General features: G+C 42.7%; 1 protein-coding gene across 3 annotated transcripts in view; it reads right to left on the bottom strand.

Moving 5' to 3' along the window:
• Window positions 1-11,704: 11,704 nt before the first annotated feature.
• The window catches only part of TEKT3 (tektin 3), a 42,403-nt gene continuing 35,165 nt past the window's right edge, over window positions 11,705-18,942 (bottom strand). For 2 of the 3 annotated variants that reach the window (XM_014864190.3, XM_014864191.3), the window contains one exon: window positions 12,861-13,212. In XM_014864190.3, the coding sequence (XP_014719676.2) occupies window positions 12,996-13,212 (217 nt within the window). In that variant the 3' untranslated portion in view covers window positions 12,861-12,995. Of the gene's footprint in view, window positions 13,213-18,942 lie in introns of all 3 variants that reach the window. The other variant, XM_014864192.3, reaches the window with a different exon arrangement.

Here is an 18,942-nt window from a genome sequence, read left to right as displayed (position 1 = left end):
CTATATCAAATTTCCCTGATTCTGGCTTTGTGACATTGAACAACTAAATAACTTTCTTGAGCTTTAGTGTCATAATGTTCATGCGGAGCTCTAGTCAGTGTTCAATAGCCACACGTGACTGGTTGCTACCATTTGGGACAGAGAAGATATGGAAGATTTTCATCATTGCAGAACGTTCTATTGGACAGCGCTGATAGATAAAAACTCCATGATAAGGGTGGTGTGGCTAGCAGTAATGTCATGAAATAGTATTTATGGGAAATGCCTAGAACAGAGGCTTCACTGACCACAGAAACACGGCCACATTAAGTGGAGTAGACAACCAAATGGGATGTACTACAGTGTATCCGAGGAGTTAGATTAGTGGAGATTCAAATAAACAACAGAAAAGCCTCATCATAATCATCTGGGAGTTATCTGGGCTCATTGAATGATAGGAAGGGAGAGGAAAAAGTAGCCCCACCCTATGTGAGTCTCTCTAGCATTAAGCCAAAGACATGAGGTAATTCCCAAAGATATTATAAGGCTCCAAATAGGAGATGGTGGTTTTTAGATCTTTAAGCTGCTTAATTGATTTAATAAATGGAACCTTGATTTGAAGAGGCAAAGGGAACTGCATGGTATTTAACTCAGAAAAAAAGACTGGGAGGAACTGTGTAAGAGATTACAGTTTTTCCCAACCAGGAGACTTTCTTAGATGACCCTCTTCTTAATGTCCCAGGGTCCTCTTCAATATACTTCCACAACATGTTGCTTTTAATAATACCCCTTGGCCAGATTTGGTTTCACCAGCGTACTATAAGTTCCTAAAGGGCAACAATCATGTCCACTCTTCCATTCTTCACATCACAACCAGAGTGGTAGCTTAGGAATTGAGATTATGTCCCTCCTTATCTGAAACCCTCCAATGGCTACATAGTACAGATGGGACCAAGATCAAACTCCCACAGCTGGGGCTGCCAACATACTTGGAGGAGCCCATTGCAAAATGAAAATGCAGGGCTCCTTGTTAAAAAATTATTAAGAATTTAAAGATGATGACCCCTAGAACATTAAACCAAGCATGAGCCCTTCTAGGCCCAGGGCCCTGAATAGCTGTACAGGTCTCATGCCCATGAAACCAGCCCTACCCATGTTTAACTCCTGTATATAGCTCCTCAAATTTTCAGTCTTTTAAAATGCGATTTTCTTTACCAAGAATACCCTTAGGGGATCTCCCACCCCTGCCACATTCATACTGATTTCTTATCTTTCAGATAGTTGCTTAAATGTCACAACTTCAAGAAAGTCTTTAAAAGTCCAGTCCCTCTCAGAAATTCTCATAATTGACTTAGTTCTTTGTGTGACTATTTGATTGTCAGTGTAATCCACTGGACTGTAAGCTCCATGAGGGCTGAGACCATGTTTATTTTGTTTATCATATTAGATATGATGCAGAGTCAAATACAGCACTACCACACAGTATAAAATTCTGTTTAATGAGTGAGTGAATAAATGAATGAATTGCAATTTTCTGTATACTATGTCTTCAGAGAATTGATTGGTGGGAACAGGAGGAAGATGACTCTGGAGGAGAGCATTTCACAGTCCCCAGCCCAAATCTCAGTTCCTAGCATAGTTTCACCCCATAGAGTTTGCTCTGCTCTCCATCAGGGATTCAACTAGCCAGCAAGCAGAGAGACAGAGTAAAGCCAAGGTTTGGATTACTTAGGATTGAACCATCCTTCCATTCCTATTGGGTCTCAGTGTATTCTTCTCGCTTGCCACTGGATTTCACTTGTTTACATTTTGTTTAGGGATTTTTAATGGTTACATAAAATAATTAGTATATTTCTTAAAAACCTATGGGTTTTTAACTCCTGCTTTGAAGGACATAGTAAGTGCTTCCAAAAGGCCAAACAAAGCAGCCTTTACAATTACAAACATGAGACTGTCTCACCTAACTGATAATAGCACTTACCTCTGGGGAGAGAGAGGCTGGGACTGGGGAAAGGTCAAAGGAGGAGTTAGCCTCATCTGTAACGTTTCATTATTTTAAAAGAATAATGTGTTTCTATGTTATCATATGATGTTAAATAATATTAAAATATAAAATATAAGTCCTTTGCTTCATTGGCCTGGCCATACAAAATTTAAAACTCAAATCCTTAAAAAATAGGATGTCCTAGCCAAAAGAAAGTACAGATAGATAGTTTTAATGTTAAAAGTAAACAGCTGCCTTGATATATCAGTCACATAACTGACTTTACTGAGCTTTCATCATTGGATTGATTTTGTTGACAAGTTTAATTTTCTATGTGTTTTGATCTCTTTACTCAGCCAGTGTGATTTCAGTAACCCCAATCTGGTTTTCAAATTTTTATTTTGTGTTTCTGCATCCCCCAATTCCACTCTAACCATGCAGCCTTCTGTAAAGTCATGCAGGGAAAGGTGCCACCAAGTCCTTCAAAATGGCCAGTTTGGGATTGTATGAAGTCCTTCAACTCTGTGTAGCCTGCATGTGCCTTTCCCTCTGGTTGTCCTGTTGCCATCTCAAACTTAACATTAGAGAATGTCAAGCTCCTTTCATTTCTCATAAATAGAATTAATTTACGTTATCACTCTACTTTTAGACACGGATGTAGGTGTATTGCACCCTGGGTTAGGTCCTATCTCTTGATTTCTAACAACTACATACTTTTAAAATTATTTTATATGTCTTAGCTCTCCTGAATGATCTTTGATCCAATCTCCCACTTTCTAATGGACTTTGTATAAGTGCAGTGAATTAAAACCACATAATGTTACCTGTCCCAATTGGTACATTCTTGCATTTCAGGAGTTGGTTCATCTCAGACCCAATGTGGCCATAAACACTATAATTTACAGTGTGAATATAATAAACCTAAGCTCCAGGTTAAATCTGTGTTCCCACCCCTGCCACCATTATTAAGTTGCTTTGTCAAATAAGCATCTGAAGATATATTATGATTTCAGTCTCGTCCCCCTTCATCTCCTCAAGCCTCCTGACTGACAAGGGTTTCAATAACCATGGCAGCAGGGCACAGAAGCTCCAGCTGCACAGGGCCACAGCTGAGCTCAGCAATAATTGGCCAGAGCAGAATAGTGGCTCCCTCCTTTAGACTGGGCATACACACTTCAGTGTATTCCAGGCCTGCTCTCCAGCACCCCCACATTCTCTGTTGTTTCCCTGAAACAAAACCATTTATCCTGACGACTGCACTGCTGTTTTTCTTAGAGCAGAGGTTATACCAGGAAACTTAAATAAGCTTTACTTATGTCTCCTGGCTGGCCCCATAGGCATTTGAGTTTGCCACGCCAGCTCTAGAGCCATTGAGAGTTTTGACACTAAAGTGCCCGGGGTGGTTTTGGCTCTTGTGTAGACTTGGAAAGACCTGCACCTCTGGGCTGGTTCCTTCTGTGCTTGGAAGGCCTTGCCATGTCCTATTTCCAATCCTAAATAAATGCAAAAGATTTTATCTTAGCCTGCCATTTTAAGGATGGGGTGGGCACATCCCCAACTGCTTAGTCAGCACTACTGCTTGCATTCTGGGAAAGTAAGGAGTCTGAATTTCACAGTGGAAAACGGCCGTTCTCCCTTTAGTTCCCGCATTTGGCTGTTTCTTATGGCTGCTGTATTGGTCAGGAAAGGCTAGGCTAGGCTAGGCTGCGGTAACAAACAACCCAAAAGTGTCAGCGGCTTAAGAGCACACAAATATATTTCTTACTCATGTAATATGGCCATGGTGGACCAGCAGCTTGGTTATGTTTAGTGTGGTTGTACAAGGACTGTCTCAGGTTGCTGGTTGTCATGTGTGATGGTTAATTTTATGTGTCAACTTGACTGGGCTAAGAGATGCCCAGATAGCTGATAAAACATTTCTTCTGGGTGTCTGTGTGGGTCTGTGAGAGTCTTTCTGGAAGAGATTAGTATTTGAGTCAGCAGACTGAGTGAAGAAGATGGACCTCACCAAAGTGGATGGGAATCATCCAATCCATTGAGAGTCTGAGGAGAACAAAAAGGCAGAGGAAGAGCAAATTCATTCCCCCTTTGCTTGAGCAGGGCCATCCATCTACTCCTGCCCTTGGACGCTGGTGCTCCTGGTTCTCTGGCCTTCAGACGTGGACGAGAACTTACACCAACAGGCCCCGGAATCCCGGCCTTTGGACTTGGACTGGGAATTACACCATCGGCTCCCCTGGTTCTCAGGCCTTTGCACTCAGACTGAATCACCACTCGCCTCCCTGGGTCTCCACCTTGCAGACGGCAGATCATGGGACTTCTTGGCCTCTGTAACGGTGTGAGCTAATTCCTATAATAAATCTCCCCATATATATACTTATATATATATGTCCTATTGGTTCTGTCTCTCTGGAGAACCCTGACTAGCACATCATGTCAAAAGGAAGAGAATTTTGGAGAGTTTCACACTGCCTGTTAAATACTGGAGCCTGAAGTGACTCACACTCCTTCTACTCATAACTCGTTGTCCAGAACTAGTCACATGGATCTATTCATCTACAGGGGGCCAGGGAGGTGGAAAGCTGGGAACAATTTGATGTATAGCACTAACGGCTACCACCATCGGCTCCCAATGGCAAAGTTTAACTAATAAGGCAGCACTGTCCTCAATTCTTTTCCTGGTTATAGATTTGCTCCACATGCAGAGCAAACCATCATGTGGTTATCTCATTTCTGCATTGTTCCTGGTAGGTTTCCTCACCTCAAACTGATTTTGTATTTTACAGATAGCTCTATCTTAGCATAATTCATGCTAAAATTCTTACGGAAACTAACCATTTGTCTGTCTTCAAAACACTCCTCACATAGGTAGACTGAAAACAAACCAAATTGCTGTTTCATGTATAGCTCAGAAGCACACACCCAGTAAGAATGTAAATACCCTCATATTCTCTTCTGTAAAGCAGGGACAAAACTCCTACCAATAATCACTTTATCATGTTGACACTCTCAGATCAGTGTGATAGGAAAGTTTTAAGTGACCAAAAAAAAAAAAAAAAAAAAAAATCAAAGTATTCTCTCCAGTATGTGTAATTTTGCCTTCAGCAAGTGGCTTCCTTTTTAAGTAACAGGCCTGATAATCTTTTTAAACAAGTGCATTCATTCAAAACCATTATAAATTTTGAATGAATGTAAAATTTTTAATTTTTGAATGTGATCTCTCTTCAAAAATAAGTCCAAACTCTTAATCATAGTGAGTTGCTTCAGACCAAACAATGTCTCACCCAAGTGCCATCTTTGCACAATCCTAGTTGGGATGGTGATTTGGCTCCCTCAGTACCTACTCAAACCTTCTGTGCTATGCCCTAAATATGCCCTACTATACTCTGGAAGCCAAAAGCTTTAAAAACACTACATTTCCCAGGCTTCTTGCAGCTCAGGTTTTGGGTGTGATTTGGGTTTTACTAGTCAGGTCGTACTTGTATGAGGCTTGACTTTGGAACTCACTTATGCGGGAAGAGGAAGGATGCGAGGTGTGAATTCTGCTTCTATGGATGACAGGAGTCGTGCTCCTGGAATTGGCAGCTGTGTTTACCATTTCCTGATTTAGCAGAGGTTGCTTTCTGATCCCAATAGAAATAGTTCTGGATCTGATAGCAGTATAGTGGCTTCTCAACTCAATGGGAAATTTCCCGGTCCTGATAAAAGCATCTTCTTTGGTGGCCTAGTTTAGCAACGTGGTTTGGAAGTTACTCAGGAAGGTTAGCCAACCACTGTTTCCTCAGCTTAACCAGTGGCCCTAGAAACCATTTAGTACCCTCAATCCCTTTTGTCTAATCTTGCTAGAGGAGCTTCCCTTATCATGAAGCTGACCAATAGAGATGGTCATTATTTCACCACCAGTGGATCTTTCTGTTTCATCCCTGAGCCTGTGAGCTTTCCCCTCCGTAAGAGAAAACAGTATCCTCTTCTTCTTGAAGGTTGAACAATAAATACACCTCAAAATTTCTATCCTTTACGAAGGTACTCACTCATCCTGAGTACCAACCAAACAGAATTCAAACGACTCTTAAAATTCTCATTAGATAACTCTGTGTCTGTAGATTTGGGCTTTTCATCGACTCCTTGTCTCTATATTTCATAATTAGACTCCTTTCTACATTCCTAACACTGCTACTCCACAATGCTTAGTACTCATTTTATTAATACATTCTTGTGTATCCTGAGCTCTATATGAGCAAAGAAATATGTTGTGAGTTAAGGGTCTTAAAAATGGCAAGATGAGATTAAGAGAATCCAAATCAAGGTAAGAAAGGGAGGGACCCAGTTTTAAATTGTCTTTTCTCTCTAGAGGAAGTTAGCTATTTCTGTGGCTATAACTTTAGCTCAGATGATAATCCAAAATGCACATATACGGGAAAGAATCTGTTTTAATTAACTTGAGCCAAAATGCTGGTGTAAGTGTTCACTAAACACAATCACTTCCCATTTGGGACTGAATGCTCCTTAGGAGAAACCAGGCATGTGGAAAGCAATCCTGAAATCTATCAGTATCAATGGGTGTGGCCAAAAGGGTGCTAGAAGAGTTTGAATGAGGAACAATTATTTGATTTCTAGAATTGAGAGCCTTTTATTGAATTGTGGGAGATTTTTTCTTCTATCTGACAAAACAGAGTATACACTCAGATATTATCCTTAAATTCTACTTAAAGATGGAATCAAAGACATCTAGAGCTAGGACTTCGTGTTACTATGGTAAAATTAATTTATTGTGTTGATGATATTGATTGTTCAAAATAGTGTATCCTCACGAATGTCTGTTGGGAAAACTAACACGGTTTTAAAATAATTTTCTTTAAAAGAAAACGCAACTTTTGAGAATGGCCAATTCATTCTAAACAGCTTAGAAAGAGGCAATGTAGTAACAATGAAAGTCTGGAAGCAAACCTCTCTGACTCTGCAACTGACTAACGGTTTGACTTTGGATTATTTTACTTCTCTAAGTCTCAATTTCCTCCTTTTTTGAATGTAAATAATGAAATGTGTGCACCTTAGAGAATAGCTGTGATGATGACATAACATATGTAAAGTTCCTCTGCTCAGCAAAGGTTGACTAACATTATCATTAGATGCATCACCCTCAAGATGTGATCAATGACCTCGAAGTTAGATCCCACTCATGCTCTAATTTTACACAAATTTTCCAAAATTAAAAATTTTTTAAACACATCTGGGCTCAATTCTAAATCCATCCATGCAATCATTTTACACATTTTTGTTATTGTTGCTGAGAAGGAGAACCACTGCTTGGCATAGCCTCTTGGAGACCAATTAAAGTACAAAACGGTGGTTAGGAGCTCAGATCCTAGTGTCAGCTAAGGAGGCTGAACACTCACTCTGTCTCCCATGTTCTATCTGAGTAATCAGCTAGTTGCTCAGCCGCTGTGGGGTCACCTAAACTCTCTGAGTCTCCGTCTCCCATGTGCAACTAGCAACTCTAACTATCTCATGAGATTGTCATATTATACGATGGGAACACAGTAAGCACTCAACCAACATTAGATTCCCTTCTCCAGGTATTCGATGTCCGACAAGCCAGTGAAAACTTGTTTTGGTTGCCTATTGTTGCATAAAAAATTATCCCAAAACTTAGCAGTTTCAGACAACAATTTATCATTTCTTATGATTCCATGGGTCGATGGGCAGTTCTGTTTCACATGGCGTCGGCTGAGGCACTAGGAGAGCAAAGATTCCAGTGTCTCACATGGCTGCCAGTCAGTGCACTCTTGGCCTGAGAGCTTATCTGTGGCTGTTGGCTGGGGCCTCGGTTCTCTTCCACAAGAGCCTCTCCACACAGCTGCTTGGGCTTCCTCACAGCATGGCTGTCAGACTTCTTACATGGCAGCTAGCTTTCAAGAGCACAAAAGCAGAAGCTGCCAGGCCTTCTTAAGGCTGGAATTGGCACAGTGTTACAATGTATTCTGTTGGTTCTGGTGATCAGAGAGTCAGCCCACATGCAAGAGGGGGAGGGTGAAATTTTGCAAGGACGGGAATACTTGGAGGCACAGTTACTTCCCCTCAAGACCCTGAGAAATGTCTGTTACATCTATTGTTGTAAACTAGGAAAGTCGGTTGCTCCACACAGCACTATTTTAAAGTGTCAATGCCTCAATCTTCAGACTGTGGTGCAGCGGTGGGGGGTAGGGGTGCCTCTGGGGTCATGTCTGTGGCTCTGGCTTATAATTTTCCTCTCTGGTTGCTTGGCCTCATCTCTCTTAAAGAGCTTCTGTCTTTGCTACACACACTGAGTGGGCTAAGGTTGGGAGGTGAAACCCACCAGCTTGTCATAAATAAGTCAATGGATATCCCTCAATACACATATAGATTTTTGTTATCAGTAAATACATAGGTTTCCATAAAGAGCAGGTTCTCGGGCAAGCAAAGCACTATTTGAGGGAGGTAGGGAAAGTGTCCTATGTCTGAGTGACTGAACGGCTCAAACACCCCAGATGAGAACTTTGAAACTTAGTCCAATGAAATCACTTCACTTTCCAGGGAGAAAAGAAAGCCATTGAGAAGTAAAGTAATTCTTATGGTTCCCATACACAATAGGATACCACTTAGAATAGCAGTGAACGGCTACTGCCCCCAAGGGGCTCCCTCCTTACTCTCCCATGAAGCCCCCAGAGTTGCTTTTCGGGTCATGGTGAGCTCTTTAGAAGGTCCTCACCAAAAAGAAAAATTTGGCAGCAGAAAGGGTCTCCTATGAGCTCCCAGCAAAATTAGCAAACAGCAAGGTCTTCAGGGAATGGGCTATAGATCACAAAAGGGAATGATGTTAAAAGATACAGATGTGAGCTGAGGGAGAATTCAAATTGTTGAGAGCAGGGATGACAGTATTTGTGCTGCCACTGCTCCATCCTGGACTCTGCAGATTAGACTACCCTATCGGACCTCTAGATTCTTATCTGTCTGAGCTCAGACATGGTCTCAGAATCCTTCTCAACACTGCAAATAAGCACTACCAAGGGCAAGAGCTGGTCCTCAAGGTGAAATAAACTTTCCATCTCTGATGAAGAGTTTAAATATTGTCTCCTTTTCCCATGAATGCACAAATACGAATACAGGGTTCTGAAAACACCATCAGAGCGCTCTGCATAGAAGGCTGGTCTTCGAAATCGTGTCAGTGGTGAGTTCAGTGCTGATGGGAACAGTGTAAGGGCCAGGGCTGGAAGAGTGGAGACGGAAAGGGAAGACTGGGGCACAAAGATGAGCAGTAACCCCACCTCACTCTATGTGCTTTGGGTCCACCCTGCACACAAAGGGAAGGAATCCATTCCTGTATTCACTGCAAAACAAAAATTATAACCTAAAACCAGACCCCACCTCAGCTATTTCCGGCATGAACTCAGGACCCGAAAGTGCCAGTTGAGGTGTTTATGACAACACTCTCCAGAGACAAAAATGGAAATTACTAAAATTATAGGAGGCTCGGCTATTTAGGGGCAGTTACACACATTTCTAAATCTGAATGACGCTTGGGTAGGTGGAAGCCTTTGACATTCCAGCAGCTCTTCTTAAAGCCGCATAATATTAAACATAGCTTGGCCCTGAATATGTCAAGCTGGATCACGTGTTGCTATTTGCAGTCCTGTGATTCTTAAACAGGACCACTCTTTGTGAGTCTTGGCTGCTCGTGGATTTCAGCATTAGATATTTGCCCTCGTGAAGTAGCTCCAACATTTTAGACTAGAAACCAAATGTGTATTTGCGGAATTTGGCCTTGCCCACAGTTTACCAAAATAATAAGAAAACTAGCCTCTTCCTATGTCTTAACTACCTTTTCTTCCCATCACAATGTTGTAATGCAGGGAACATATGTCTAAGTAAAAGGACTCCACAAGCACACATTCCTCAAAAAAGATAAAAAAATTATAATTCATGGAAAAAGGCAGTAAGATTTCCCCCAAAACCTATAACAATCAAGAGACATGGAATTTACGTTTATTCTTACTTTGTCTAAAAATGATGACTATCGACAGTTGATTGCTCTAATTGCTGAGTGCTTTAGTGGCACTTATATATCTTTGTTTCCATTAGAAGCAAAGGGAGAATGACAAAACCTACAATTTGATCTCTAAAATGATATACTGAGACCACAAAAATAGCCCGAGCCCAAGCTTATCATGTTTATGTCAGCTCTGCCAGCATTTTGAGATGTTCTGTGAAGTTGACTAACCAAAGTCTGAAAAAGCTTTTAAGGAACAGAGAGAGAGGCAGAAATGGGGTTTGGGGTTAATGGACAGTGGTTAGGGCAGAGCAAGGAGAACGCAAGGATATGGAGGGAGGCGCTAATAGTAGAGGGGCGCACACAAGCAGGGGGAAATGCGAGAGAAAACCTTCCCCTCCAGTAATCTCATCTTCCCTTTCAGAGCTTCTAGATGAAAGGATTCAAAGCCGGCACGCTGTTTACATCCTATCAAATGAAATTACAGATGGGTAAATGTGAGCTAAGAAATCTTTAAAGGAATTAGGAGAAATTATAAGTAAATAATCTTGGGATGAGCAAGAGCTTTCCTGGTGTAACTCCAAAGGCATAAATCATAAAGGAAACATTTATACACTGCACCCTCCGTACATTGAAAACCATAAACAAAATGAAAAGGCAAGTGGCATATGAAGAATATGGGTTCAGTGCAAATGACGGAAGTATCATATGATTGATATACAGGGAACTCCAAAATAAATGAGAAAAAGGTAAACACTCAGGGGAAACAGGCAAATAACAAGGACAAGCAATTAACGGAAGAAATCCAAGGGCCCGGTGAACAGCGTTCCCCATCACCAGTTCCCAAAGAACAAGATGTTAAAGCAGGAAGACATTTTTATGCTATTAAAGAGTAAAACAAAGATAACAAAGGGTAATCAGAGGTGCAGAAAGACAGGCCTTCTCACAGGCTGTTGGCGGGAGTGAGAGTAACAAATTTTCAGGTGGGCGATTTGACAACACATTGTAAATGCCCTTTTAAAAATGTGCGTAAGTTCTGATCTAACGATTCCATATCCAGGAACTTATCTTAAGTAAAATATTAAAGACGTTTGCAAACATGTAGCTAACAAGATTAAATCACAGCTACATTGTTTACGACAGAGAAGAGTAAGGCACAATATAAATATCCAGTAATGGGAAATGGCTATAGAACATTCTAAAACCTCAATACAATGGAATATACAAAGCCATTAAAATGACATTTTGAGGGGCTGGCCCTGTGGCCAAGTGGTTAAGTTCACACGCTCCGCTTCAGCAGCCCGAGGTTCGCTGGTTTGGATCCTGGGCATTGACCTTCACACCGCTCATCAAGCCATGCTGTGGTGGCATCCCACATAGAAGAACCAGAATGACCTACAACTGGAATATACAACTATATACTAGGGCTTTGGGGAGGAAAAAAAAAAAAAGAGGCAGATTGGCAACAGATGTTAGCTCAGGGCCAATCTGCCTCATCAAAAAAGCCTTAAAAAAAACGAAGTTGTGAAAAGATGTTTAACGACATGGAAAGTGTGCGTACTATCAAATGGAAAAAGTATAAATGAGTTGAGGTGATCAAGGCACTGAGAATGGTATCTGACACATAGTAAGTGATTTATGAGTGCTGGCTACTTTTTCAGAATAATTCTACTTTTGAAAGGAAAATACATAAATAGAGAAATAAAATCTACATATAGCAAAATATCTGGTTAGTCTAGAAATATGGAAGATTTTTATTTTCTTCTTTTGTCTGTCTGGATTTTCTGAAATTTCCACAAGCAATATTTACTGTTTTTAGAGATAGAAAGGGAAGGTTTTAAAAAAGGGCGTTGTGGATAAAAAGTTGATGACATGGAAATCCATTTGTAATACCTGAACAAGGGAGATTACAAACCAGCAGTGTGGTCCCAAATATATTAATGACGCATTCAAATATAAACACATTAAATATTGGTAAATAAATATAAACATTACATATTACCTATTTATATAAATAGACATACACGCATACAGTCACGGCAAAAGGATTGAAAGCATACACAGTAAAATGTTGACAGACCTCAGCGATTATTTCTGGGCGTTATGGTAATATGGTAATGGGCTTTCCATGAGTTGTATGTGTGTATTTTCTCTATTTTCCAAACTATGTGTCATGCAAATATTTTTTGTTTGTAATAAAGAAAAAGTTATTAAAAAAAAATAACCCCTGAGATACCCTAGGCCCTCCTAGAATTTAGGCAATGTCCCATTTCTCAGCCCATTTGGGGTCAGCGCCTCCACTCGCCGGAACCCCTCGGCACTCCGCCCACAGGTGAGGAGTTACCAGTCCTGCTGGCTTGTTCTATGTTTTTGCACTTCCCCTTTCTTTGTTTCCACCGCCCTCTGTCCAATTCAAGTTTTCATTGCTCAGCCATTGCTTCCATAAGCCCATGTCCTTGCTCAGAGATGCCCACCAGCTCCCCTGACTCCCACTCCTGGAGCTGAAGGCCCCCCATTCTCCAGGCATCTCACTCAGTGTACTTCTTCCTATTCCCCCCTAGGAGTCACGGTCAAGCTGGTCTACTTACCACTGTTCCAAGTGCGCTCCATACTTGTCCACCTGTCTTTTTGCTCACACCACACCAACTGCCACAGAACCAGAGGCCTCTCTCCTTCTCCGTGCTTCTTTTGAGGCAGAGCTCAAAGCACACCCTGCTGTGACTCCTGCCCCACCGCCTCAGAGATCAGTTTCTCCTGTCCAGCCCAATCACGCTACACAGAGCATAACGCAAACAATCTTTTTCACCTTCCCTATTAGATTGATTATATTTCTTTAATTCTTCCAGTAGCCTAGAAGCCTAGCAAATAGTAGAGAATTAAGGCTTGGACACAAACAAAAGGCTTTCCAAGACAGGAGATCGGGACATTTCTATCAACACAGTCCTTTAATAGTGGCTATATCAGCACTCAGGGCTCCGGCTCGGCCTTTCCGGAGGAGTAACAACACCGCTCCTGGCGGGGCCCCTAACAGAAGCCCACCAGCCGGAGGGTGTTGGGGAAGCTCTTGCGCATGCTCATGCATTTTTCCTGGTCGATGTACAGGGAATTCGCTTTGACGGCCAGCTCATGCTCCAGGGTGGCTTTGGTGTGGACCAGCGACTGCAGGGTGTCCTCCGCGTCCTTCAGGCGCTGCTGCAGGGTCTGGATGGTGTCGTCCACCTCGTACACCTCGTTAACAAGGCTGCGTGAGGGAAGAAGCACCGGTTCCGTTAGCAGAGGTCACACTCCCGAGGCTATCGGCTGAATGAGGGCGGGCGTGGTCACTGAATTCCTATTGGAGGTGTGGCCGCTGCACTGGGCGCACCTGGAGCCCCCAGCAGCATGCACGTCACAAGACCGTCAAACTACTTCATGTTGCAGAGTTGCAAAGGAAGTAATACTTGTCCATGGTGCCATGCCATACTTGTGCCGTCCTAAGCACTTTACATGATCAGACAATTTAATCCTCATGACAACCCCATGAAGTAGAGACGATGATTATCCCCATTTTACAGATGAGGAAACTGAGGTACAAGGAGTTTAGGTAACTCTCCTTACAGTTTTGCATGGAACTACCCATCAGCTGCTTTTAATTACTATGCTGCTTTCCTGCCTGCCTCCAGTTGGTTGAAAACTCAACTCCAAATTCATCAAATTTTAACCAGTGATTCAAAGTTAAGGTTTTCTTTATTTGGGGGTTCATTTATCAGCGGACTGGAGGTGCATGAAATGAATTAAAGTATACGGTAATATAAAGAGAACAGTGGCAGTGAACAAATAGGGATGTGGCTGTCCCTAGAGAGAGAAAAGGGTTTCGTGATCCTAGAAAAATAGCCAGACCGTGTTACAGTCATTATACCAAGGCAATTTTACAGCTTCACAGAACTTGTCAACTGGAAAACAAATGTGAGGTCATCAAGCCCAGCTTCCTTGTTTTACAGACAAGGACACTGAGCCCAGGGCACTGATGAACTGCCCTCCCTACGGGCACACCGCCCACATAGGTTTATATGCCTCGCACACTTATCCAGGAAGCTAAGAAGGAAATAAGGAGCCTCAGGGGCCGTAATAAGGACCTGGGTCCCATTTCCTGCCTCCACGCTCTCAGCGCTCTGTGAGGAAAGGGCAGAAGCAGAGACCCGGGAAGTTGACTTCAGCTCCCGGACCCCTTTGGGGAAGACCATCTCATTTCTGTTTATAGTCCCCAAGTGCAGGCTTGCCAGATAACACACAGGATGCCCAGTTAAATTTGAATTTCTGATAAATGAGTAATTTTTTTAGTACAAGTGCTTTTTAAAATTGTGGTAAAATATACACAACAACACAGAATTCACCATCTTAACCATTTTTAAGGGTCCAGTTCAGTGACATCACCTGCATTTGCATTGTTGTGCAACCATCTCCACCATCCACAGAACTCTTTTCATCTTGCAAAACTGACACTGTCCCCATTAAACAAGCCCCCCTTCCCGCAGCCCCTGGCCCCCCACCTTCTACTTTCTGTCTTTATAAATTTGACGACTCTAAGTGTCTCATGTAAGTGGAATCATGCAGTATTTGTCCTTTTGTGTCTGGCTTATTTCACTCGGTATAATGCCCTCAAGGTTCATCTATGTGGTAGCATGTGTCAGCATTCCCTTCCTTTTTAAGGCTGAATAATGTTCAGTATAAATATTTTTACTTAGCGTAAGTATTTTTAATGTAAGTGTTCCATGTAATATTTGGGATATACTTATACTAAACAAGTATTCATTATTTATCTGAAATGCAAATTTAACTGTCCATCCAATGTTTCAACTTGCAAAAGCTGGCGACCCTACCACAGGGGCCAGAATAGTGCCAGCACAAAGTGGGCTCTCAGGGAATACTAAGATGGCACCAAAGCAATAATTTTTCTACTCAAAACCCTCCATACTCTCGTTTTACTAAGGGACAAATAGTTACTGTTTTTACGGAGATGCTCCAAATTAGCAGCTGTTGTTTGGGTTGGGGGCGGGGAGGAGAGGGCAGGAAAGGGGACTGGCATTTTGTACTCCATGTAGATCTGTATTACTTGAATTCACTTCAAAATCAGAATGTAGCCCTATCTTACTTGTGAAATTTAACAAACTTTTAGGAAAAAAATAAGCAAGGTGAAAAGTTTGATATAAAAGTATAAAGTGTTATTTATATTGAGTAATGTTGTGAGAGAACAAGAGGAAACAACAGTAACGCCTAATGGTGATGGATGCTATAGCCAGGTGATGGAATGCCACGCAAGCAATGCTTTTTAGAAAAGAACTTGTATTTCCCATAGGGAAAAAAAACTCACAATACAGTGTTGGTTGAAAAAGGATTTAAAATCCTATATACAGCATGATGACAATTTTGTAAATGTACCTGGTGGCAAATACAACAAAATGCTAACATTGGTTATCCCTCGATGGCACGAAGAATTGAGGATGGGTTTTATTTTTTATTTCATTTTCTGATTTTTTTCTATCAGAAACAGATACTATGCTTAAAGCCAGAAAGAACACAAATACTTTCCAAAAAGGAAGCAGAGTTTAGAGGGACTTGAACTCTCTTTGACCTTTAGAGACCAACCCCACAACGGGGCGAACGTCACACCTCGAGGGACAGCACAGAAATCAGCTGATGATGGTCTGGGAGCTCCCTCCGACCGCTCCGCCATGCTCACTTTTTGGGGACACGCTCACTGGGGAATATGCTAGTCTGTGGCTGACACAGGCTCAAGTGGGGTACAGAGCAGATGCATCACTGGCAGCCCAGGCCGCCTGCAGGTCCCATCTCAAAGCAATGGTGATGTCATCCTTGCAGATGCTGAAACCAAAAACCTTCTGATCATCTTGACTCCGCTCTCTTCTTCCTGCCCCCACGCCCTTCGATCGATCGTAAAATCCTGTTATTCCTGTCTCCCACAGAGCCTCATCACGCCCGCTGCAGCCTTCCCTCCTGCTCTGCAGGTGTGTTCTCCAATGCGCTTGCTCTGTGTCTCACCTCAGGGCCTTTACCCTTCCCATCCCTTCAACCAGAAGGCCCTTACTGGGCTCTTCATCCTGCTAACTCATGCCATCTTCAAAGCCCAGGCGGACAGACACTTCTTTGAGAAGTTCCTCCCTTAACCGCTGCCCGATGTCATGTGTTTCAAGAACCCAACCCTTCTGCAGCCATCAGGGTGTTTGTCATTGCCTGTTGACTACATGTGCCCTGCAGGCCATCAACTCCGCAAAAGCACCATCCACCTGAGCCAGCCTTGCTCTCGGCTGCATCCACAGCCCCTCCTATAGTCGACAGACATGCAAAAACTACTTGTTGCTCGAGACCAAACTTCCACGTCGTAGGTGAAGGAGGTGGCCATGGGAGGCAGGGAGCTGCCCAGAGGTCCAAGTCCACAGGGGCTTCCAAGAACAGGAACCAGAGCCCAGCTGATGTAGAGGAAGCATAGACTGGAGGGAGACTGGAGGCTCGGCTTCCTAGTCACCTGCAGCCAGCCCGAGAAGGGGAGGGCACCCCAAAGGGCCCCCAAAAAGGCTCACAGAAGCAACAACAAGGGGCCAGCCTGGTGATAGTGGTTAAGTTCACATACTCCACTTTGGCGGCCCAGGGTTCACAGGTTTAGATCCCAGGCACAGACCTAGCACTGCTCATCAAGCCATGCTGTGGCAGCATCCCATATACAAAATAGAGGAAGACTGGCACAGATGTTAGCTCAGGGCCAATCTTCCTCACAAAAAATAAAAAAGAAGAAGAAACAACAACAAGCCATGAAAACATATCCAGACCATCTCCTTTCATCTTAGAACCTGTACTGTTTTCTTACTTTCATTGAGGAGAGAAGGCATTGAAACTTTAGTGCCAAAGTTTCTTTTGGTATCGGCTTGGTAAACACAAAATCTGAGATCTGATCTAAAAGCATATTTTTGTTGTTGTTTAGATCAAGTTGGATTAAAAAGAAAGTCTCTTTTGAAGATCCCAGGGTATAAAATATCACGAGCAAAGAAACAGACCTTCGGAGAGACTGCTGCCGTTGGCTGGCGTTGGGATTTACGACAGCGGTTTGTTTATAGCCGAGTGGGGCCTGCCTCTCGTCTCCCGCCCTCCCTGGGCCGCGTCCACTGGCTTCAAAAGGAACCCTGAACCCCAAGGTAGGAGATGGAGCAGGATGACAGATGAGGCTTTACTCCTCGCAGCCAAATACTAGTCTAGTGGGAAATTGATCTCTGAGGGAACTTTTGAAAATACATAGGTGTTAGAATATCAATGTTTAACTAAAAAAGGGAATTCAAGACACACAGAATGCAGGCGGTTAATGTCCAGTTGTTTTTCTGCTGCCGTGTGAACACAGCCAGGAGACGTACACTTCTCTCAACTTTCGCCATTAGAAATACATTTTTCATCATCTTTCAAGGCCACATTTCACTCTCGGCTTCCTTGTTCTTGGCAGATCACAGAGAGCTGTTCTGCTGAAACCATTCATTTTTGGGGAATTACAGAACTGAAAAACATTTTGCATGCAAATACAAATAAGGCTACCGTAGTTTTTAAAAAACGTATCCAGATTATTTAAGTACAGCAGAGCCTGGGCTGGCCTGCCACCAAAGATGCCAAGAATGTTTAGAATTACTTTTCAAAGAACCCGTTTAGAAAATGTTAAATGAAAATAAAAGTCTTGAAACGAAAACAGCAATTTTTCTTAGTCCTCACGCCCCTGAGTTTATGGTCTTTAATTTTTTCTTAATCTCGATAGCCACAGGGTTGCTTTCAGAATGATCAGTTAAGAAGGAACATAATCCCCTCCCCCAGCAATAATCCTACATTCCGCTGTTGTTACTCCAGGACCGTATTTTTGGCAATGATATTTTAGCAAGAAATCTTTACAGAAACAAAAGCAGGTTTTGTCCTAAAGTCAATTAAAGGAGCAGAGGAAATAGACATACCACAGAGTGAACAGGAAGCAAAGGAAAAGCCAATTCTATTGAGCTGTGAAGGGGGAGAGAAGAGTAAAAACCATTCAGCTTCTCAGAAGCAGCCGTGAATGCCTCATTGTTTGAGAACTCCAAAGTCAAATTAGACCACTACTCAAAACCCTTCTAAAAAGCAACCCTGTGTTTGTCTAATGGCAGTCTGAACAATTTATTTATCCCCATCTCTACTTTCGATGACTCTGCAGAAATTTTCAGAGAATGAAACTTCAGCTCGGCTTCTCCTAATAATATTTGAATAAAGCCACGATTCGTGACCTAATCCTAACTGGCCAAATGGGCGTGCTCTCACTACCAGGCTCTTGTGCAGCAAAGAGACACTGCAGACAGGTTGTCTGGGGGCCCGCCTAGCCTCTGGGGCAGAGAGCAGCTTATCCCAAATTATGGACTGTATATCAGTAGGGTTTCTATGGAACCCATTTTGAGCAGCATGTAGCTCGGGTGAATTCCTAGCTGCCAATGGCCTCTACCAGGAGAAATGCAGCTAAGAACAGAGATGAAGGGTATTTGCATAAATTCTATTCTAAAGCATGCTTCTTAGCATCCAACACAGACAAGAATCATGCTATACTTGTAGGGTGTTTTGCAGTAACATCTCCTCTGTGACCCTCAGGTTGTCCTCTGAGAGAGAGATGAAGATACAGCACCTGCCTTGCTAACGCATCCCACATGGGCATTGAGAAGGTCAGGTGAGATCAGGTACCTGACAGGGGGATGGAGAAAGCACAATGTGGAAGACAGGAGAAGCTGAAGCAAACAGTGGGTGTAGTGGATAGAGCTCTGCAGTGGGACAGGCAAGGGTTCAAACTGTGGCTCTCCTTCCCGCCTCCAGGTGCCAGCTGGGCCAGGCCACTCACCCTACTGCTGCCTCCGTTTCCTCATTTGTAAAATGCAGATAATGAATGAGGTAGTATGAAGTGCTCAGGACAGTGCCCAGCACAGAGTAA

The sequence above is a fragment of the Equus asinus genome, chromosome 13 (assembly GCF_041296235.1).
Source record: "Equus asinus isolate D_3611 breed Donkey chromosome 13, EquAss-T2T_v2, whole genome shotgun sequence".
Classification (NCBI taxonomy): domain Eukaryota; kingdom Metazoa; phylum Chordata; class Mammalia; order Perissodactyla; family Equidae; genus Equus; species Equus asinus.
Note: the sequence above shows the minus strand (reverse complement) of the source record. Positions and strands in the feature narration are given on the sequence as shown.